A 24,106-nucleotide genomic window follows, 5' to 3' on the forward strand; every position below is an offset into this window, starting at 1 on the left:
AAGCTGAAAAAAGTCTGAAAAGCAGATCTATGTAGGCAGTGTCATCATATTCACCTGAAGAAAGGCCTATTGGCAGTGTGACACATGCCTTAATTATGTGGCTGCCGGCTTTATTCTTGGACTCCAAATTCTCCTCATGGTTTGTTTCCAGATAGGTACTTTGTTATGCAGAAGAGTGGCAGTTGACATTTGATTGTAAAAGCAAAATGTTCCAGTATCATACTAAAGCTTGAAAAAGCAGCATAGATTAGTCTTACACACCTCTCTGTCTGGATGGCATAAGAATTAAGAAATCATAACATACCTTTCCACATCATCATACAGGCAAGATGATTTTACAGGTAAACTAACCCCTATTTTTGCATCTTATAGGAGGAAGGTTTGTACAAAGGTTCATATATCTCTAAGAGGAAGAGCTCTTTTATGAGACAATGTGATGCATGCGAGGAGTTTGCTATGAGGTATCCTTATTATCTTTAGCAAACCTCTCTCTTTTTAATTTTTATTTTTTTTAACAAAGAAAAAAATCTGGAAACAATATCTATTTTATTTTATTTCATAGCTGTGAATACTCTACTAAAGTGTTCATGAAATGAAGTATTTGCAGTAGTCCTTGTTGAGAAACCATGCATTTTCTTAAGGTTAGACAGTCAGGGTTGACAGAAAATTAATATCCTTCTAGACATATTACTGTAACTCAGAAGACAGACTCTTAGCCTTAATAATAGCAACAATGATAATAAACAATGGCGTTGTTAGTAATAGAATATATTTCTAAATGTCAGTAATGGTATTTTTAAACAAAAAAGGCTAGCAATGTACTGTAAATGTGTGCTATGAGGAAAATTAACATGTAGCTGCCAGACAATCTCAATGAAGGATTTCATTGTTGAATTATGAAATCATTGTGTTTGATATTATTATACACATACACTCCAGATCTGATGCAGATCACATTCAAGAGGGATTCCAAGCAGCCTCACAGGATGTCATTAACCATCTGCCAAGCAGAGTTTACTGATAATTACTAAATAGATCTGTAGATTATACCTAGTTCTAGAACAGTTTCTATGGTGTTATTCTTTGCTCATTGTGATGAAAACATGGTTAAGGTAGCACAGAAAACACTGTTTTCTATTTTTGTCTAGACCACATAGATATGTAAGGACACACCCATATACCATTTTCACATGGCTGAGCACAAAATGTCATTCACAGATTCTTCCTTCCTGACACGTTTGTTCTGCACCTGTTTTCTCAATGTTTGTTTCTACAGATCATCTCCTGATGTTCAAAATGCTTGCCCTGTCATGGAAACTTTCGCTTTGATACATGAAAATGTATGACTAATCCTCCTACCTTTAGCAGGTAAGCTTGGCAGTCACTGACATAATCATACTCCAATCCATCAAAGGTGTAATAATGTCGATCTCCATAAATAGTGCATACAGCAGGACAGGGGTAACTAGTGCAATTGAATATCCCTCTCCGACAAACACTGTAAGGAAAATTAACAATCAGTATCTTCTCATAGCAGGGTCTTTATTTTCAAGAAAAAGCTTTCTTGTGTTCTTTATTTCAAGTTATTCAGAAACTCATGAAAGGAAGAAAATTCTCAGACCTTGAACCACAGAGCTATTCTATAGATTGCTTCTGAAGTTATTGGTGATGCCATGGCAGAAAAGTGTTGAGCATTTTGCCGTCAGCACTTATGTACAATAAAAATGCATAAAAAATGAATGCAAAAATCTTAAAATTTTTATGGCTTATGCAAATATTTCCTCACTGCCTCCAGTATAGATAAGACACCATGCCACAACACGCTTATTAATAAAACATCAATATTATATTTTTTCTCAAGAAATTTTGATTAAAATCTGCACATATTTGATGCAGAAGACCTCCAGTTGCTACCTGTAAGACTTCAGGGTATCAGACAAATATGGAATGAGTTTAGGAAATAAATGCTCATATTTTGCTGGGATTACTTTTCCTGTCAGCTACATTCAGTGACTTACACTAATTTGTATGAAGGTAGTACTGACAGCCTCTACTTTTGCTTGTGTAAGTGTATAAACTCAGCTGATTTGCCAATGAAGTTTTTAACTGATTAAAAGCTACTATGCCAAACTTTTTTTTTAATTATTATATATATACTTAACTGAAGATAGATATTTTGGCTAGCAAATTATAATGGATGAAAAACTGTTCTGCAGCAATATAAGTCAGTTAAGGCTCCTTTAAAAAGATGCTCATTTTCCAATTCTAATGCTTTTTTATTTCCTTTTTCTTTTTTGATTGTCCATCTTCTTCCTATACAGTCACTCAGGCTGACTGGTAACTCACACTTCAAACAGTCCGGTTCCCAAAGGAACAGACTATTTACCACTGTCACACATTTAACTTCTCTTTTTTTCTCCTTGGTTGTCTTTCATGATATTCTCTTCTCCAAAATGGCAAATGTCTTTTATTTCAGAGATTAACTGATATGTATGGAATCAAGCACTTGTTCTTGACTACTTTTTAACTCCGATATCTTCTGCTTCCTTTCAGACCCGAAGAAGCACTCACCCAAAAGTCTGCCTGTTCTTCCAAGTCTATTAGTGAGCTTAATAAAAGATATATCCTGTAACTGTCTGTAAACAAACATATATATTTTTGATTTTCCATGTACTCAACACATTCTTTGTATCAGTTTCACTTTGTGGCTAGACACAGGTGATTTAGAAATATGCAAAATGCATGTCACTCACCAGGTGTAACATGGTGTAGCTATCATTTCTCCTGACAGAAATTCCCTGTCTTTCCAGGTGCATGGACAACTGTCAGGAATATAACATTTCCCTCTATGCTCAGCCATCCTTCAAAATAAAAGAATTATTAAGATGAAAGCGTAAATTCACAAACAGATCAACAAAACAGAATGTGTAGCGTATTGTTTAAACCCCACCAAGGACAACCAGTCAGCCAGCCAGCCAAGGACAACCGTCTCAGCAGCAAAAGCTGCCCAAAACAAATGATCTCCACTGTGCACATCTGGAGACCTCACAAAGCTCACAGCTGTGGCTCTCCTTCTATCTCGAAAAGGGTATGTTGGCGTGAGGCAGGAGCTCCTATGCCAGAGCACAGGTAGTGTAGGTACTCCTCCCTGCAAGCTGTAGAGCATCTGTGTGTCGTGCACACTGGTGGGGACTGGTGGGGCCTGCCCCTCCCTCCCTGCTGCTCCCACATCCTCATGTCTCAGGGAAGCAGCTGGACTGATGTGCCTGCTCCTCTGCACAGAGCAGCAACCGAACTGTTCTGAGCATAGGATAGTGAGCTGGGCTATGGCACAAGTTGCTGGAAGGGGAATTCTGGCAGTCTCGTTACACTCTGGTCTGTGCACAACCTGTATATTGTCAGGGGGACTGCTGGCTACACATACAGTGAAATAAAATCAAATGTTGAGAAAAAAACAAGGAGCACTCCACCTGAGGTCAAATTGCAGCCATTTGCATAGCATATTTGACAAATCTGAAAGCGCATACAGCAGGTATCAGAGGAGGGAATGGAAGCAGATGGAGGGAGCACTGTCTGATCCTGATAGAAACTTCACAACAAATGCTTTTAGCTTTTATACTTTGATTTGATCCCTGCAGAGCTCAACAGACAGTTTCTGGGCACCAAATCCAAATTCATGAGCTGAGAGAACAAAAACTTTCGCTGAGCTCAGACAGGCAGAGAGAATGAAGGGGAAGAGGGCAGGATCCCACCTGCACCTCTCACCTCCCTGCCCCAGGTTGGGCATCAATACTGTAAGTCTGAGTAGAAGTCTAGGTGAGACAATTACTTGGGCAGTAAGCAGGAACACAGATGATTTTTTTTCACGTTTTCACTCAAATAAACTATACTGTGGAAGTGATGGGAGTCATCTCCTGTCCAGAGAGTCCCAAATACCAGTCAATCAGACTGGTAGCAAGTTCGACATCTTATGGGATTCTGGAATCACGGTCTCAGGGTGGAGAAACTGGGGTACTCCAACTGAGGAAGCATCAAAACATGGACCCTTACACCAGCGGGAGGGAGAACAGGACTCTCAGAGACAAAAGAAAGAGTTGGCATTTTAACTGTGTCTGTATATCTGCAAAAATTTATAGAACAATAGTTTAAAAATTAGAGGTGTGATACCACTGGAATTTAAAAAGGAAAAAAAAAAAAAGCAGATTTAAACTGTGAAAAACATGTATATGGCTTGTGCTCAAGGGTTTTCTACCAAAGCTTACCCAGGGGGGCAAATGCAGCCACTTGCACAGGGTGGTGAAGGGACACAGGAGAAATTCATGGCAAGGTTTGCACAGGAGATCCCGCAATTCACACCCGCTGCAGGTAATCCAGGCACAGGAGATCTGCAGTCATAGTAGATTTTTCCTTCAGGGCATATGTGAACTTCAAATGCAAAATGCAGATTAAATGAGACCAACTGCTCTTTTACGTTGAAGCTTTTCTATTTGTTTTCATTCACAAACTATTTTCATGCACAGCATTAAAAAATAAATTAATTTTACCATACGTTGTAGTACACATAAGAATATAATCTGAATAAAAGTCTATAGCTTCATTTGTATCGCAGATATAAAATTAATATATGTTTTAATGTTTAAAAAAAAATCAGCTTAATATTAAGCACCTGGATCTATGTACTCTGGATCTGATACACAATGCATTATGCCTTAGCAGACAGAATCTTTAAAAGTGGCATAATTTTCAGTGTACCGAGATCCCTTCTAAATCTATTACAAACTCATTAAAAATTTACCTTCTAGAAATCAAGGCTTCCTAAGGCTTCCTAAACATGGATAGTGAGCCTAATTTTAGGTATTCACATGAAAACATATTGACCTATACCTCACATGTAGTTAGGGTTTTTTAATTTCCCAAGTGACTTAGTACAATTTGTGCTACAGAAAAAGAAAAAGAAAAGAACTTGTGCTCCTAACCTCCTATTTTAAATATGTCATGATATTAAGTATCTCATAATGAAAATACATATAAGGAGAAAACCAAATGACTATTCAACGTCAAAAACTTTCTCTGTACAGCTATAATATGAGACAAGACCATAAATTACCTGTATTTTCTGTAGTGTCTTCAATACATTTCACTGTTCCATTCAAACATTGACTGGAAGAGAAAAGCAAACCCATCTTTATTCAAGGGTCAAACGTTTTGTAGCCACCATGTTAAAAAAGATAATACAACTTAACCCAATCTCTTAACCTCTTCCTTGAAAACTTAACCCCTTCCTTAAAGAAATAATTGTGGGAAAAAAAAAAAAGAGCATTGGAGTGGCGTAGCAGTGGCAGAAAAATTAAGCCCCTACTCTCACCTCTTCAACTACAAGCTTCAGTTATAACAACTATAATACATACGACCTCAGCAAGAGCCAAACTTGACGCTCAAGTTGCAGACATGATTTTAAATCAGCAGGTTGAAAACATTTCTTCTAAAATGAACAAGTTTGACCAGGAAACCTGGGAGGTTTCCCCATTTGTTTCAGAGAGGTCAGGATTCCATCATGAATTAATAATACAAAATTACACAAATGTAGCTCCCTGCAAGCCTTTGTTTGACTGACTTTCCAAAATAGAATCCCATTGTTTATTTTTCGGAAACCAGAATCACATTGCTATCATAATGCCCTCAGGTCTAAGAACAGAACTGCAACCTCCATGCCTGTGTTTTGAGATACTCTTTAGTCCCTGGCCTACCGAATTTTCCAGGTATCCTGTTGTTAAAATAAGCAGGTACTAATCCAATTTATATTAGTTTTGACACAGTAGACCTTCATTCTATGTGAAAAAATTCTTAGGGCTCTTGAGTAGCATCCAAACTGTGATACATCAAAGATAAAACTCTTGGCGTTCAAACCTACCAGGAGCCTGTTGGCGTAGGAAGGATTTCTCCAGGCTGGAGGGTTTTGCCCTTGTAATGACAACAACAGGCAGATCTGTTAAAAGAATATTTATGCATGTAGATACAAAAGCAAAATGAAATGGGATTTAAGGGCAACCCATTTATCAAGCTATTAGGATAAGCAGGCCTTATAATTAATCAAATCAATCTTTTTATTTATATTTACAATATACTTCTAAAGGCAAAAATTAAAGGATAACACCCTGGTTGTATTGAAGTCAATGGCAAAACTCCCACTGTCTTCAAAAAAGCCAGAATTTTCCTCAGTCTCCATATTATTTATTTGCTGTTTCTCTGCATTAGTCTTATAGAAAGGAAATTTTCTTCCCAGTTATGGGAAGATTATGGCAATATGTAGCTCCCATTAAAAGTACTGTCAAAATCATAGGACAGAGGAATTATCATAGCAAAATCTATTAACTCCGTCTGTGATAAAAGCCAGATGGGACAGAAGTAGCAACAGAATTCCATAGAAACCATGCAAAAATATGGGAATACCAAGTTACCTCACACTCTTCAATAGTTTGAAACAGCCTTTATTCCCACAGTATGGACTTTATTCATCTTTCAAAAATATATGTCGCAATGAACAGCAATAACTCTGTATAATCTTGACGTTTATAAAAACACTCATTCCAGGTTTTAATTCAGTACCTGAACTCAGTAACTCCCCATGGTGGTAAGCTGTACACAATATACAAAAAACATTTCCTTTCATTGACCATTTCCCTCCACTTAACTGAAGGATTTTGCATTGTGAGACAGAAAAAAGATACTCCTAGCTGGTCTCGCCATACTATCCGTGATGTCATGGATTGCTAGTATGTGCATTCCTTCTCATTTTTTCTTAAGTGTTAAAACCAAGGTTTTCATGTGAAAATGCTTTCCCATTAATTCAAAAGTTTCATAACCCCTCTCTCTAAAGCAGTGTGACATATCTTCTCTGAAGTGCAGTAGATGGCTGTACGCACAGTAGCAGATGAGGCCCCACTATTTATTAGTACAAAAGAATGAGAAATCTTCACATATTGCTTGCTATCCTGTTTAGGCAGTCGACATCTTGAGGAAAACAGCAAAAAACCCCTACTTTAAATCTTGCTGGAAAGAGGAAAATATGCCTATGCATATATTCTATTTCCTTATGACTTACATTGATACACAAGAGCTGACCGACTCTTCAAAATATTTCCCATCAGGACAATTACATCCTTCTGCACAGTCATCACCACAGATATTTGCCACAGAAAGTGAAGCACAGGAGTGTTTACAAAAAGAAGAGCACTGATGATAAACCATACCACTGTGACACATCACAGCTGGAGGAGAGAGAGGGAGAGAGAAGGGAGAACAACATACTCTTAAAATGTGAAAAGTAGAAAACAAAGCAGTATATCATGGGAGTGCAAAACAGCAAAGCAAAATGGTCTCTTGCTGCACTAGTCTGACTTAAAATGCATGAGAAAAATATGCTGGTTTACCAATTTCTTAAATTAGAAATGTTTAGATTTATGTGGAATTATGTTGGAAAATTCCTTGGCTGGAATTGTCTATTTTGTAAGCAGTAGGTATATGCTGTGGGGGTGAAGTGTGTGGGGGTGTCTATCTAGTAATTCAGGCTTCCAAGAAAGGATGAATGCTCCAGTTAAAGTTGAGGCATTACTCTATGGTTTATAAATGCCTTGGTTTAAATCATTGGTATATCCTACTTGGCAAATCACTCCCTGCCCTGCCCTACCCTGCCTGTCCCAGGGAGCCCCTGCCACCCCAGGTTGCCTTCCCTTAGGGAACAGCCCTTCCTTCTGCCCCTCTGTGACTACTTTAGCCTGATAGGGGCTTCCATATGACTTAGGAGCTCGAAGTCAGAAATTTAAATTCTCTGTGTAGCCAACAGAAAGGGACAGGCACCCCCTGTGAGGCAGCTCATGTTCCTCGACTCAGATGTCTGACATAAAGACTATCAGCGTTCTCCCCTGAGTATGTCATTAGCTCACGGCACAATTCTAGTTTACAGCAAAAAAGGTCAATACCTGTATTTTGTGGAGCAAATGATACTTGTAGAATTTTATGCATTTCTAAAATATATTCTATTCTGCAAACATTACTCACCACAGTAAGAAATATGAGATCTGAAGTCAACGAAGACCCCATGCTTGCCACAGACATAAGCATAGTGCGCCAGAGCATTACACAAACAACTGCTTCCACATTTGCACGCGTCAAAGCGGCATAGCTGGTAGTATAATCCTGGGCTGATGTGGGCATGGCAGGGAGCAAAAACTTCTTGATGGATGATATCACAGTGAGATGCATACCCAGCTAAGAGAAGGTGACATTGTTTTAGCCAGATCCATTTTAATATAACAGCCAAACAGCGCAGAGTATTAAAACCAAACTTAGCCAGTTGTACAACAAAAACTTGTATACAATGCCTTTCTGCAAAGCAACTCCCTCAACAATAAACTCCACTTTATATAAAAATAACTATGTAAAAACAGTTATGACTTCCTCTAGTAGCGTGGAAAACTTAAATGGCAAAATAACATATTTCAAAAGAGCTAGTTAGAAGAGTCCTCCAAAGCTTGGAATATGTTTTTTCCTACTTGATGTTTCATTTAGCTTTGAAATCAGCAATGGCCATATACCTCCTGGCTTGTGAACTCAGGAAGCATAGCAAACTGGAGCTCAGGGGCATGCAAGTCCCAGGCTGGCCATGTACTTTCTAGTGCCAACAGACCCCCCTCCTACCACTGAAGCATACTACCACCACAAGTGGTGGAATATCTCAGGAAAACCATAGTGTGAATCATATTTAAGCCAATTTTGCTGCTAAAAGAGTGTTCCTACCCTTCATCCTCCCTGTTCATTCCCACATACGCACACCGAAACAAGACTTTATGGAGTCTCTCAGTAAATTAGATTCAAGGACTGAACTTGAGTTGGTTGAAAAGTAACCTGACAAAATAAATAAACAAACAAACAGTCATTTCTTTTTCAGTTTCATCAGATTAAGATCATCACAGGCCTGGAAAAATGCTTGTGCTGGCTCAGTACCCGTGGTAGCTTGGGGCAGAACCACTTACTCAGGGACTGCTTTTTCCAGTGATGATCACAGGATCACAGGAAAATTCAGGCTGGAAGGGACCTCAGAAGGTCATCTAGTCCACCGTCCTGCTCTAAGCAGCTTACATTTATGTCAAACTCCACCTTTACTGAGGAAGCACAGAACTGAAGGTGAGGCATGAAGTATCTTGGAGAGAGCTAACTTGGCTGAGATGTACTGCTTTAGAAGACAGCCAATCCTGAAGGCATAAAAAGTCTTGGAATGCCCCAGATTCTTAAAAGTTTATGGTTATTTTAGGCTTTCCCACAGACTCTAAATATGGCCAAATTGCACATCCCTAGTCAGGCCCTATGTCTGAAACGTTAAAAACATCAGACTAAATTCTGTCAGAATTGGCAAGTACTGTCTGCTCATTGTCTTCATTAATTGAAAAGAACAGCAAAATGGAAAGGAGGAGACAGTGAAAGTTCAGTGCAAAATATACGCACACCAACCAGCCAAAACTAAATCTTTACTCAGGAATTTGAACAAATCCCAGTATCTAATTGTTTGTATCATTTTGTGTCAGAGAGCATAGATGGAGTATAAGGAAACTTTTTTATGCAGCTGAGACAGAGAGAAGCCAGAGACAGGACTTTTGATCTGAACACTGTCTTAGCAACACACTGTCTCCTGTACTTTCTTTGTTGACCTACAAACATGCACCACATCATTCCTCTTAACTGGAACAATTTACAGGACTGCAGATGGTGTAGCCTAGGACTTTCATATTTATTATACAGCAGAATTTAGAACTCATAGCCAGTACACCCAGCATTAATGATCAGCTAGCTTGTATTTATGAAGGACTTACTTCACGTTACGTGCTAACTGCATGGAAAGAATGGTCTTTGCCAAAGAAGAAAAAGGAAAGAGTGTGCATCTAAATCTGAAGTTAAAATACATGTACATATCCATTAATGAATAGGAAGTAACTGTGCAACTCATTCACAGAGAAAACAAAAACGTCCCATAGTAATACAGCTAATTCCAGACTCCTATGTGAAAACATACCATTTTGCTGATTAACGTTGCAGGGATCAACCACAGGAATATTGATAGGCACAGAACAAGCTGAGGAAACCTTCCATGCATTGGCATGAAGTTGTGGGGTCCCTTCTATCATTCCTGCTGGAGAACTGAAAAGATTAATACTGCAGGCATCCTGCTGACCATATGGACTACATGGGTGAAGACGCAAGTACATCAAAACGGCTTAGATGCCTAGTCACATTGAACATTCAACATGTCAAAAGAATTTCTATCATCTGTGATGTATGAAAGAAGAGAGGGCATGTGAAGCTTTTTCCTCAACATTTTACTCATGCAAAAATATTCTTACATTCAAAGTCTGTCCTCATTTCTGCTTAATTCAAGTACTCTGAAATCAGTTGGAGGAGGCATTAATGACAGCAGAATCTGGCCTTTTTTCAAGTACATACATACAGTGAAATGTCAAAAATTTGGCCTGTTATCTAATTTCAGTTTTCTAGAGGGGTGCTGTTTGCATTTTGATACTGTTTTTCACCAAGAATTTCAAAAGCATTTATTATTGATAGAAAAGTTTTGCAATATTATAGCTTGGAGGAAATGAAGTCAAAGGATAAGGAAAGTGTGCTCTTCTAATTAAACTATTCCTGTGGTTCAGTATTAATTTTTTTTTCCATTAAAATGTGGTATGGAAAAAAAAATCAAGCAGTAGTAATTGTTACTCAGGTGAAGATGCTACTAGTATTATCGTCTACTCTTGTCAGTGCTTGTGTATTTGCTCTGATGGTAAGAGAGCGGCAGGGATGAAAAAAGTGCATTCAAGCAATATCATCAACCAATAACTTCTATAAATAGTATGGTAGTTTTCTAGAATGATTTAGCTAAACATCTTACAATCACCTAGCTATATTTATGAGTTTCATATTTTTAGAAGTAACTAACTTTTTCATTAAGAGATTTTGTATTGATTAGTTTAGTAAAGTATGAGCACATTAATGAAATGAAATAATCAGATTATTACATTCAACAAAACTTTTCACTTGTTAAACATGATCTAAATGTACAATATACGACTTACAGAAAATCATCTCTTAAATTCCCATTGTATGTTCCACATAGTCCCAATGTTCTTCTCTTCCAGCCAACATCAACTTGAACATAGATTCTCTCTCCATCTTTAGCAAACAATATCTTCAAACCAAAATTAGTTTTCAGTTGAACAAACAAAGAAGATATATTCTGAATTTCAATAGCCCCTGCACATAGCAAAAGAAAAAGAAAAACAAAGTCACTGAAATACGACTTCCAGGTTGTATTGGTTTACGCCTTAAACAAAACAGATTTTGAAAACTCAGAAATAAAATGAGAAACTATGCACAACCTCACCTGCAGCCAAATAACCTCACCCATTCTCCATCCGAACTTACGAGACTACATATCTTTTTCATTAGCAACACAAATCAGGAATTGCAACTACTGTCAACAGTAAAAAATCTCTCACCTTTCTGTACCTGTGAGTTACCCAGAAACCCCTCTCACATTTCTATTATTTTTAGAAGAAAGCAATGCAACGGCATGCCTCTGGCAATGAGAAGACAAGACAAGAAACCACTTGTTTCTTAGCCCCCGGGGATGTTATAAGATTAATTAACAGATGCCTGTAAAATGTATTGCAATCTTCAGATTGAAGGTTCCCTTTTATTACTATTGATATGACATCAGTATAGTTCTTTCCTTAGATTGTATGTGAACTAAAGCCCTATCAAATTCCCAGCTTTCCTTCCCAGCAAATCCATTATGCGAGGAAATGGAAATTTCACAGTCACAGCACTCATTTGCTACACATTGTTGGGCTACTTGCAGCTGCAGGCTTAAAGCATATCTACCTTCACAAGCAGCCTCTACACATGCAAACACATACACTCAGCTCCATAAACTGAGAGGAGGCTGATAAAATACTTATGTGAGCTTAAAGGTGTTCTTAGCTGATAAGACTTAATAGATAACATCCAGTTATCAAGAATGTGACATCGAAATATTTGACATAGATTATATTTGTTGCAGAATATGAAAGGAGACAAGAAAGTGAATAGGGACTCATTTAAAATACATCAAATGAAATTATCAATGAAATTATGAAGCAGAACTTTAAACATAACTGAAAGTATAACTGAGCTATGAAACTCATTGCCATAGGAAGCTACAAATGACCAAAGCAGAACAATGACTGGACAAATTCAATGAAGAAAAGGCATAGCTGCAACCACCAGCACAGAACTCCCTAAACTCTGTTTTGCCAGAGACTGGGAAAGAAAAGGGGAACAACCACTTTGGTCTTACTGAAAGAGACTAAAAATCCAGTAAGAATTTACTACTGATCACTGTTAGACACAAAATTTAGCAGTATCATTTCCACCTACAGTGCTTTATTTTATGACATGCTTTTAAGGTTGATTTATCTTACTATCCTTTCAAAAAAGGTGAAGTAATCTGCCTGAAATCACAATGTAAGTCAGCGCTGAAATCAACGTAGATCCTGTAGAGCACAGGGTTTCTATTCCATGCCATTTATTTCAAAAACGTTTAATCAAGCTAGACCTTAATGTCAGCATCAAGATGATTTCCATCCTCTCTTCATCTCCCTCTTTCTCTTACCTACGTCTGAAGACAAACAAAACGAGTGGAATTTCTAGGTACTCTGCGAGATAATAAATACAAAGAAATAAGGGCATAATGAAGGACTCTATTTCACAGGCTGAAAAAGTATATTTCTAGAATCATTGCTAAGGTTGTAAGAAGTAAGTTATTGTACTTTCATAACGTATGTGTGAAAAAATTCCTTTTCCATAGATACATATTATTAAAAAGCTTTGGAGCATACCCAAGAAAGAATTTGAACACTAGTAAACTTGTAGTCCATGCACTTCTTACCATTAAGGTTAAAAACTTGGTTAGGGCCGGTTTGGACTTTACCATATCTTGTGAGAGTTACTTGTTTGCTCACATCATCTTCAAGAACTAGAGTTATAGACTCAATGCAGGCGTGGTCAAAGTTCTAAGCAGAAAGAAGTTTCACCATCAGAAATAGGTAAAGACATTAATATTACCATGGAAAGCAAAAACAAACAAACGGGGAGAGAAGGCAGTTGTATAGAAAGGAAATACCAGAACTGTCATCAGGTAAATCAGTTGTAAACTATCACTCAAAGCATTAAACAGAGCACCCAAAATTGTATGTAGAATATAATAAAACATTGTATATGAATATAAAAGCAAGGAGAATGCATTTTAGTTATTATGACAGTATAGTAGTAAGTGGGAAGATGTCCCCAGGTACTGATACTGGGTTCAAAAGGCCATACTTGCATGGCCGCCCTGGGTACTCCTCATTGCCGGGTTAACCAGTGTTTGGGACAGAGTCTGACACAGTCTCTATCAAGCTGGTGCAATCAGAGCCCAAACGCAGTGAGAAAGAGAAAGAAACTATTGCACACATGAAGATGCTTCTCTTCCACCTTGACACCTAGTCTTGAACTCTGACTGCAGACAAAAGGATACAATTTCTCCAGAATTATACTAAAATAACTTCTGAATATCTGACTATTCAAAAAATGGCTTTACAAACTAACTCACACTCATCATTTTAAAGTGCTATCCAGGCAGAATTTATGAACCCAAATACAAGACAAAAGGTGACACATAACCAGCTTAAACCGAGCATCTTACGCTCCCTGGGGCCCCTATGATTTCACCCAGGAACTTTCCAAGGTGCCTAGAGTTGTGCTAAGGGTCATTTCCAGTAGCATCCTTGTCTCTCAGTGGCTACCTAACCAATCACTTCATGCTTGAAGCCACCTGAAACGCACAATCAGGAATCTCAACACCTATGCAGGAGAAGGGCGGTGCCTACAAAAAAGCAGAGGCATCACCTCATAATCTGAAGTGACACAAGAGACAGTCCCACAGTAGGGAAGCTTCAGTGCATCACTCCCTGCTGATGAGTTAAGGCATCCCAGCCCTCAGCACATGGGTGGCTGTGAATCACAGTCTCGGAGACTTCTCCTGAGAGCCTAGGTGACTAATAACATCATTAAATCCACTCTCGTAGATAAGTACTTTTTATAAGCAGCTCTATTGGTAAAGCCTGTTGTAGGATACCTGCCAAAATACTTTCAAACAAATATGTGTGGTGGCTAGTCTCTTCAATAGTTTCTAAAAGGCATTGCTCCAACAAATGAAATAACGTACCACATAAAAATCTAAAGCTAACAAAAAAAATCTCTTGCCTAAATAGCAGTGTATTAAACCTGTTCAGTGCTTCCAGCAAGTGCTTTTCTAAAGCCTAAGACACCTGTTTGTACCATAACCAAACATACTTGTTCAATGTGCATAAATTAATATCTCTTTAGACTTTATCCCTCTAAAGATGCAATTCATTTTACATAGGGCAATACAACATGTAGCAATACAACCAGCACAAAAAACATGTAAAATGTTTTCAATTTATGGTATTTTTCTCTTAAACATAACGCAGTAGTTTACCATAGAACCTATACAAGATTGCCTGAAAAATGGATGTACATATTTGTTGTGAATATTCAACAAAAATGTGACTTACTTGTCCACAAGGTGCTTTCTGTAAAGTGATTGTGAATTTGTTTTTCCCGGTGCCTTTTACCAAAATGTACTGGCAAATCCCAAGAAAAGTAAAATGACGTCCATCAAATGTCGTGAAATGAGAGCTACCTGTGATGGAGCACTCAGCTTGAGAGAAAAAGGATAAACAAGAATGTTCACTTGCATAAGACTGTATCATTATTCTGTAAATGATGGAAGAGAGGTAAATAAGAAGCTTTCTCCCCATTTCTAAGCACATAATCCAGGCTAACTTTAATCTATCTAGCTATTACGGTATTTGGAAATAAAGCATGGTATATTCGCCTATTTCCATCAGATGCCATCTCATGTTGCACAGACCACTGTGCAGCATCTTTTGGTTCTAACAAGATGAAATGCCTTTGAGTTACGAGTTCTCTAAACTACAAAAGAGCTTTCTCTTATCACAACTCCGAAGCTTCCTAGAATCTTCTTCCTCATCATCTTTTGGCATGACTGAGTGTGAAAGAGGACAAGCTTCTTTCTCCTTCCTTCTAGGTACTATGGCACTGCTTTTTACTGCAGGTATGAAGAGGCTGCAGGCATTTATTCCCTAGAACCAGACTAGAGTAGTCATAATTAACCCCTGACATGCACACATAACACACACAAGACGTGGGGTGGTTCTCGGTGTCAACTGTTTTACACTACAGGTCCACCCTGTCAAGCCTTGCTTGGTGACTCTTAATCCTTGTTTACTACCTCATTCAGAAGTGGCTCCTAAATTTGTAAAAAATTCTCTTTCACAAGTTTCATAGTATAATCTTGTCTAAGATAGAGAACTGTCAGGAGAGTTTCACTAAGCAATTACTGCATGTTCCTCTAACTCATTACAGAGACATGTAATCTTCAAAGATAAGGATCATTATCCAAACGTGAACTGGTGTTACAAGGGAGAAAATACAGCACACTGAGCATCAGAATGATGTTTTTCCTATTATTTGTATTACAGTTGCAATTGAGGAGATCCTTATATCTGGCCCAGATACTGCACAGGCAGTAGAAATAAGCCGCCTGCCTCAAAGAACATAGAGAGTAAACAGGAGATAGAAAACAAGAAGTGGATGTACCACACTGAGTTGGGGAAGCAAATGGGAAAGGGTAAGTACGGTCAGGCAGTTAACAGCTTCACCCCAGATGGCCCACTGCTACTCTCAACATCCATCTGCTTTACCTTTCTTCTTAAATTAGTGCCACAAGCCCTTGGATCATATTTGGTTCTGTTGTCTTATGAAAAGTTTGTCTCTTATGTTCATTGAGGAGAGAAAAGAATAATGAAATACAGATACCTGGGCAATCATGATCAGTGCAGTTCCAAATGCCACCAATACAAATACTAAAAAGAAAAATCACAAAACACAGAAATTCAGTGTTCTGATCTTTAGCAAAAAGAGCAGCTTTGAGCTAATTAATGTCTTGAATTCATGCTTTCCATAGAATAGCCTGTATATTTTAGTGATACACAAGGCCCAGACTGTAGAACACAGATATCAACTATTCTTTAAAATGGAAGAGTGACTATGATGTTAAACTAACTACAGGCAGCAGTCACAGAGAGAGGAAACACAGATGTGAAGCTTTCACATACCAGTTGCTACATTCTTGTTCAATTTTTGAGCCTACAGGGAAGGCAGTTCCATGATAAATACAAGGACAATTTGACACAGAGATACAAGTTCCATTTTCCATAATGAGACCTATTGGGAGGGAAGTTAATAAATGAGATAAAAAACAAGTTAATGAACTCTAACCACCGCTTTTCCCCCATCTGACTCAAACATTCAAATCTGCCAGAAGGTGATCTCATCAGTCTTAACTGGGGACCAGCAAAAAGAGTCACCCAGGGAGTGCAGAGAGCTCAGTGATGAACAGTGGAGCTCTCTCACAGCAGTTGCCACACTGAATAGTGGCTTTATGAAAAATGTCTGCCTTAAGCATGTAAAAATGTACAGACTCAAAAATGAAAAGATTCTGAGATCACATAATCTTTAGTCCTTTTAGAACAGGACTGTTCACAGTCCAATCCCTAATTTTTATTGTGTACAGGTCTCAGGAATTTTGTTTTCTTTTACAGGCATCAGGAAGTTTGTCTTATGCTCTGTACAAGAAAACACATTCTGTTTAAACAAAATCTCAATACATTTTGGAATAATTCAAATAAAGTTAATTAAATCTATGTAGTATCTTATTGTAGAAAGCATTAGTGATGGCTCCAGATTTTAAGCAATATTTCATTCTGAGACACATTTGTATTTTAGAGAAATATTTAGAGCACAATAAAAGGAAAAATCACAGTGAAAACAACAACAGCTGGAGCAGAATTTACAATATTCATATTTTCTGGATTTAACTTCAAGCACAGTCTATTTAGGCAACTTTATTATGATGCTGGATATTAGCTTTACACATACTTTTTAACATTAAATTGACAGTATTTACCGTCTGGACAGTAACAGCCATCTAAGCAGTGTAAGTTGCTGCCAAGACAATCTTTTTCAAATGTGCAGGTTGGTGGACAGCAACTGATACAGTCACGGTGTACAAAGCTGTCTTCACACTTCTCAGCTAGAAAAAATACATGGTACATTGAACAGTAGTGCAATTTCTCTTTCCATACTGGGAAACCCCTCTCAAATAAAGAGTTCTGCAGTTCTTCTGGCATAGGTAATTTTTCAGATCAGGTACAATGGATTGGCTGGAGAGGTTTTAACTGATAACTGTGGTGAACCTCTCACCAGTATTTAAATCTTTCTTTGCCGAATTCTTACATCACTACTCCAAAAGAAGTTATAGTTTCTGTGACAGGGGAACATGTGCTCATATCTCAGCCAGTTCAAAATCTTGTGCATGAGACTGAACTGAAATTGATGGGTGATGGTGATAACTAGAAGGAGATGGATTAACTGTATTAATTCTGTTATAGGGCCAGTAGAGGCTGAAAGGTCATCTGGGAAGAGGGGCAACATCAAATCTCCACAGATGTTTGTTCTTTGTCCTAGAATATGACCAGCACACATGATGTTTCAAGCAATCTGTGGAAACATGGATTTTGTGTGGATCTAGATCAGATCACAGTGGAATTTAAATATTCCTCTAGCAAGTCATTGACTTCATTGTTTGCCAGCAGTAGTGAAGTTGGCTGATCTACTTCAGTATCAGGTTTGAGTTCTATAGTGACAAATGTTGTCAAGATGGAATTACTTGAAATGGATACATGGGGTATCTCGAAGGTCACATAGTATGCTTTATTAAATAGTCTTACTACAGGCAGGAAAGTCATCCCTCCAGTCCCGCACCGGGGACCCAGCGTGAGAGCATGCTCTAGCATACTCTGTCACCGCCCTGCAGTATGTCTCATCATCATCCACTCTGCAATGATAAAACAAGGGATTAATCAAGGAACTCAAATCCCATCTACAAATCTCTGCCATAAGATATTGCACAGGATACTTCACACACAGCTGACACCACTCAGTCATAACGGCACACAGTGAAAATACTATAAAAAGGAACGAGCTATATTGAATATCCCCTCTACTCTGCTCTGGTGAGACCCCACCTGGAGTACTGCATCCAGCTCTGGAGTCCTCACCACAAGAAGGACATGGACCTGTTGGAACGGGTCCAGCAGAGGGCCATGAAGATGATCAAAGGGCTGGAGCACCTATGCTATGAGGACAGGCTGAGAGAGTTGGGATTGTTCAGCCTGGAGAAGAGAAAGCTCCGAGGAGACCTTATAGCAGCCTTCCAGTACCTAAAGGGGGCCTACAGGAAGGTTGGGGAGGGACTCTTTATCAGGAAATGTAATGTTAGGACACAGGGTAATGGCTTCAAACTGAAAGAGGGTAGATTTAGATTGGATATCAGGAAGAAATTCTTTACTGTAAGGTTGATGAGGCACTGGAACAGGTTGCCCAGGGAAGTTGTGGATGCCCCATCCCTGGAAGTGTTCAAGGCCAGGCTGGATGAGGCTTTGAGCAGCCTGGTCTAGTGGGAGGTGTCCCTGCCCATGGCAGGGGGGTTGGAACTAGATGATCTTTAAGGTCCCTTCCAACCCAAACCATTCTGTGATTCTGTGATTCTGTGATTCTGTGAATATACTGTTGTGGTTTATCATTTGATATTACAAAAAGTTATTTCATTTTACCTTTACCACAAGGAACAAACCCACTAATTTATTACAAAAAAGATAAAAGTTGCTTATGACATTGTCTTCAAGACAAGTTGTCCTTGTCTTGGAGACAATGGACAACTCAACAGTCTTCAGATCCACAGCTGAGGCCCTCTCCCTCCTGCATGACATGGAAACTCTGACCTACACTAATAAAAGACATTTTGGACCAAGTAACAAGTTCAAGTTTCCAATTCCCTGTCAGTCCTTGAACTGAGGTGAGAAGAAACCTGTTGGTGGACTCCTGACCTTGTGCTGAAGTGCTTGGCGCCAGAAGCATTAACTGTTGAATACTGTAGACAGGCTCAGTGATTTACAGCACAACCTTGGGCAAAGACATTATCTCTGCCTTAGTCAATGCAGAAGAAGCTGTACAGTGTGTTTTTGCCAGGGTCATGTAAAGAGACATTCATCGGTGTTTAGGTAAGCTCAAATTTTATTCAGATGTAAGTCATATAAGGCAAGATATCACCAACTTTTTGTTACTGTGAAAGTCCAACAAGTCCCGTCACTCACTGTGATGGACTTGATGCCAAAATGAACTAGTCATAACACAATATTTCTATTATAAGCATGACTGTGACAGATCAGCTGAGCTTGTCTTTCAGCACACAAGATCATGCTTCCAATATTAATGGTCTTAAGAATATATTATATTGTGTTTGTATTCTGCTTTCACTACATCTGTTATCAAATCAAACACCATTATACTCTTTGTTACAGTGATCAGACTCTCTCCAGCTCTCCTTATCTAATCCAATTAGATGGGTCTTAATAGAAAGAATACTTGGCATATACAATGGTCCCACAAGAAACTTGATAAACTGACACTAAGCCACAAGAAGAGAGGTCTCTTTTATAAACAAAATAAGCCCAAATTAATGAGGTTCTGAGACACAGAAACTTCGTTCAAGGTTTTTAACGTTCACACAATTCTCATCAACACAGATGCACATTGGCAAAAATCAAATCCACCTTAACAGCGTGACACTGATTCAATATCACATTTGAAAATTTGCTTTTCATTATTCTTCTTTTGCTAAGAAGAAGTCACAATAAATTCCTGAGTTACAAAGTGACCATGCAGAGGCAACTCTTCTCTTCTCTGAACAAAATCAATGTACAAAATTCAGGAAGCACACTTTGGAGATTTGCCTACAAACACAAATTCTTCCATTTTGACTTGATGGCAAAGCAGAAAACTGAAAATTCATCAAAAATGAACCAACAAGTTGTAGTGGATGCTACTGAGTGATTCATACTTTCAGTCTTGTGATCCTTTCTGTATGTTTTTTGATTAAATTGATACTCCGAGAAGGCCATAATAGTATCTGACAAAAATCCTGCTATTTATGACAATTACTTCTTAATTTAAAACCTACTAAAAAGGAAGTGGTACGCTGCTCAGTCATTTATTCAATTAACTTTGGAGCACCAGAGTCTAATTTGAATGACTGTCAAGAACTAAACAGGAATCTGGACAGCTAAGGGAAAAATACCAGGCTACATGTAATACCAGAAGCTGAGGAGGTGTAATACCCTCCACAGCTAATGAGAGTTGAATTTCTTTTGACAACTCTGAATTTACATATATAAAATAATTTTGAAAAATTCTACTAATTTGAACCGTAGTGGTTGCTCTTAAAAACAGTCCAACTGTGTCAGACAAATGGTCCAGCTCCTCCACTATCATTGATATTTCCCCCAGGTATCATCTCCATGTATTTCTGATTCAGGGCCTCCAGATACAGGTTTCAGGGGTTTTGTGATTAGCAGCTCCTCTTATGCCGTTAGTGACTCTCCATGGATTTCTCTTCCATGTATTTGACTAGTATTTCGTTGAATCCATGTAAACCTTTAGCAATCAAAATATCCCTTGACAGGCTGGTTCTGTGCCCTTTGTTTCCACACTATATGCCCCACTGAGAATCCCCATCTCTTTCACTTTGAACTTTTTTCCTTCTAATTTCCCTCAATGCTGCACAGTTCTGGTCTCAAATGAAAGAGGGAGCATTCATGTCATGTGTCAAAAATAAATACACAAGAACTCCAGTCTTACCTGCAAAGATCATTCATACAGCTGGAAATATAAGAATACGGATCTATGCTTTCATGACAGCTGAGAAAAGGAAACTGTAGGAATATTTGGCACTTGAAGAATATGTCCTGTGCGTTAAGGAGAATCAATAAATGGCAGTTAGCAAATACTTTCTGAACAAGCATAATTCTTTCTAGCTTTGTTTCCCTAATCTAGAGTCCCTTATATCCCCATCAAAATTTGAGAATCTCACAGTCTCAATTTATTATTATGTCTCTTTTATTATTTCTTCACCATGAGGGTGGTGAGACACTGGAACAGGTTGCCCAGAGAGGTGGTGGAAGCCCCATCCCTGGAAGTTTTTAAGGCCAGGCTGGATGGGGCTCTGAGCAACCTGATCTAGTGGGAGATGTCCCTGCCCATGGCAGGGGGGTTGGAACTAGGTGATCTTTAAAGTCCCTTCCAACCCTAGCAGTTCTATGATTCTATGATTATTCTTCCTAAAATTTGTCCTCTCTGCCTAGGCTGCCTTGATCGCATGCTTCTCCTAAACCAGCTGGGATGAAAGACTGTGAAATGACAAAAAAATCATTTTGTGTCAATGCAGGAGCTGAGCATGTAACTTCTGCAGTATTTCACAATTTCCAAAATAATGAGGTGTAAGATGGCAGGACACGAAACTGAACCCAGGTTTAATGCAGCAATGAAGAGTCTGCCAGCAGACCTGTGCCACTTGGCACATCTTATCTGAACCTTTGTACTTTTAAGCTAAACATCTGAAGATCTTCAGACGTTCCCTAGCAACAGTCCTGATATGAATCTTCCCTTTCTCAAAGCCTCAATGCATCTAAAGCTTTTTTCAACATGGTGTATATTGCTAGATTCTTGAACCATTACTAGGCAGTGAAGATTATGAAAATATATATATATGAGAAACATGATTAGCTTACCTCAGTGAGTTCTGCATTAGCTGAACAAGGACTGGAAAAATCTGAGGCAGTAGGTACACAATCTATATCATTTGAGGTTTGCACAGCCCAGCTATTTGCAAATTCAGCAATATCTTCTGTATATTCACCAACTGCATAAAAACATTGGAAGAGCATCCAGGAAAAAAAAAAATCAACAACATAAACACAAAAACAGCTTGAAAATTTCAGGTAGTTTTTCAATGTGTTCATTACCTCAGTTACAGATATGTTCAAAGTACGGGTAGCGTAAAAAGTATGGGTGGTGTAGTGGGGATTTTTTTAGTTTCAGGTAGTATTTTATACTACATTTAAATGAAAAGATTAAAAAAAATATATGACAAGGTGCTGGTTGGGGTTTTTTTAAGTGCAATCACTGAAAATTTTATAACAAATATGCAAATAAGGACAATGGTAATGCATTGAATACTTAAGAAAAAATACATTTCTTTAAAACAGTTTAAGGCTTTCATCATGTTTCAGTCAGCACTATTATTCCCCTCCTTTTCCCTTGCTGCAGGAAAGCCCTACAACAAACACACCACCACATACCCAGTTCTCCTCACAGCTGGACCATGGGAGAACTAATGAACAAGACGCATGACTGGAAGTCATGGCAACAGGCTGAGGAAGATACATGAACACACAAGAAGGTTGGCAGTAAAGAAACAGACCAAAAAAATCCATATTTTTGCAGTAAGAACTAAATATTACATTTTCTCTATGTTCTTAAGTATGTTTAAAAGGGTGTATTGCCTCCACCTTGAGGAACCTTACAGTAATTGGTATGTATGCTGCGGTTGTCTATATCTGTGCGTGGTTAGGAGGTGGGGGATTGAAATGAAATCAGCTACAGTTTTTTTCACAGAGCTGTGAAACTTAATCTAAATCCAAAACTTAATCTAACTTCTTCCAGCACAAGATGTACAAAGTTTGACACTCTGCAATGTGGAAAACCCCAAAGAACACTAATCAGATATTTGTACTTGGATCTCCACAAATAAACAAAGATAAGATCCTAACCACCAGTCTATTTTACTTAAGAGACAGGGAGAGTTAAAACATTTCTCCACCTCTGACAGAATAGTTCTTTATGAGGAAAACCCTTTCCAAACATAAAAAGCTGGGGTTTAATCTAAAGGTAAACCTTTTGGCATAACTCTGCTTCTGTGAAAACATTAAAAATATTTTCTTTACATTTTGACATGGCTTGAAAAATTTTCTAAGTCCTCAAAAATAAAATCACTGTCCTTGAAACAGTTCTACACACAGATACAGCCTTGTATATTAAAGCAATACAAAGATGCCGTTAAAGGTGAAGATAAGGAAACAGAAAAGGAGTTTGTTTTTAAACTGTGCTTTGAAATAGAGTATTATGTGCTTCTCAGCAGCTTATTTACTTGGGGCATTGCAAACAAAGAGCATTCAGACACTGAAAGACTCAGGATAGATCTAAGAGCTTCCCTTACACTACTGGGGGAAGTAGCTTAGCTGGGGGAGATATATCATCATCCCAGGTGATTTGTAAGATTTGGAAACACTTAGGAAAAACGTTGTGGCTTAGAAGTAATTTGAATTAGCAGTCTGTTCTTGTGAAGGCATCAGAACTTCATGCTTTGTATTTGCATGGAGTCAAGGCACCATGAACAACTGGTTCAAGGTTAAAATGATTCATAGTGCTCTTGATTGTACACTAAAATAATACTATAATTTCCAATAAATAAAAATGCTAGAAGAAATTATGGTGATGGAGAAACTTAGCTCTGTAAATTAAGAAAGCTAGGAACTGGAAGTCTTTTATAACAGATAATACATTTAAAGATACTGAAATTACTATTTTTTACAGATCACATGAATTCATTATCTCCTCCAAACTCCATTTTTCTCCATTATTACGGATCACCAGTTTTAACTAGTTATTAAACATCCTATACTCTGGTGTGCAGAAGTTAATGCACAAAACGGGGAATTTACTGCTTTCATGGCAGAAGTAGCATGAGAAATTTATATTGGGCAGATTTTTTAAGACTATACAAAGATAGGTACACCGTGTCTTCCTTCACTTAGAAAGTCAAAATCTCCACTATCAACCATAAAAAATGGGGAAAAACAGAGGAGGGGAAAAAAGTTAAAGTGAGATAAGTTTTGTGACTTAAGAATATGCAGGGCCATGGGACTAGATTCTCTCAGCAATTACTGGTAACAGTAAAAGTCCTATCTTTGTTTTTATC

General features: G+C 38.2%; 1 protein-coding gene across 1 annotated transcript in view; it reads right to left on the reverse strand.

The window, feature by feature from the left end:
- Positions 1-24,106, reverse strand: part of OTOGL (otogelin like) — a 94,922-nt gene that overhangs the window by 58,916 nt on the left and 11,900 nt on the right. The window contains exons 9-25 of the mRNA XM_063323979.1: positions 21,858-21,988; positions 20,929-21,035; positions 17,961-18,067; positions 17,138-17,263; positions 16,287-16,395; positions 15,988-16,034; positions 14,661-14,806; positions 12,974-13,097; positions 11,121-11,298; positions 10,067-10,191; positions 8,059-8,268; positions 7,103-7,268; positions 5,912-5,986; positions 5,108-5,160; positions 4,263-4,425; positions 2,754-2,861; positions 1,360-1,498 (exon numbers count right to left, since the gene is read on the reverse strand). Of these exons, the coding sequence (XP_063180049.1) occupies positions 1,360-1,498; positions 2,754-2,861; positions 4,263-4,425; positions 5,108-5,160; positions 5,912-5,986; positions 7,103-7,268; positions 8,059-8,268; positions 10,067-10,191; positions 11,121-11,298; positions 12,974-13,097; positions 14,661-14,806; positions 15,988-16,034; positions 16,287-16,395; positions 17,138-17,263; positions 17,961-18,067; positions 20,929-21,035; positions 21,858-21,988 (2,114 nt within the window). The remainder of the gene's footprint in view (positions 1-1,359; positions 1,499-2,753; positions 2,862-4,262; positions 4,426-5,107; positions 5,161-5,911; positions 5,987-7,102; positions 7,269-8,058; positions 8,269-10,066; positions 10,192-11,120; positions 11,299-12,973; positions 13,098-14,660; positions 14,807-15,987; positions 16,035-16,286; positions 16,396-17,137; positions 17,264-17,960; positions 18,068-20,928; positions 21,036-21,857; positions 21,989-24,106) is intronic.

This window comes from Chroicocephalus ridibundus, chromosome 1 (assembly GCF_963924245.1).
Source record: "Chroicocephalus ridibundus chromosome 1, bChrRid1.1, whole genome shotgun sequence".
Lineage (NCBI taxonomy): Eukaryota > Metazoa > Chordata > Aves > Charadriiformes > Laridae > Chroicocephalus > Chroicocephalus ridibundus.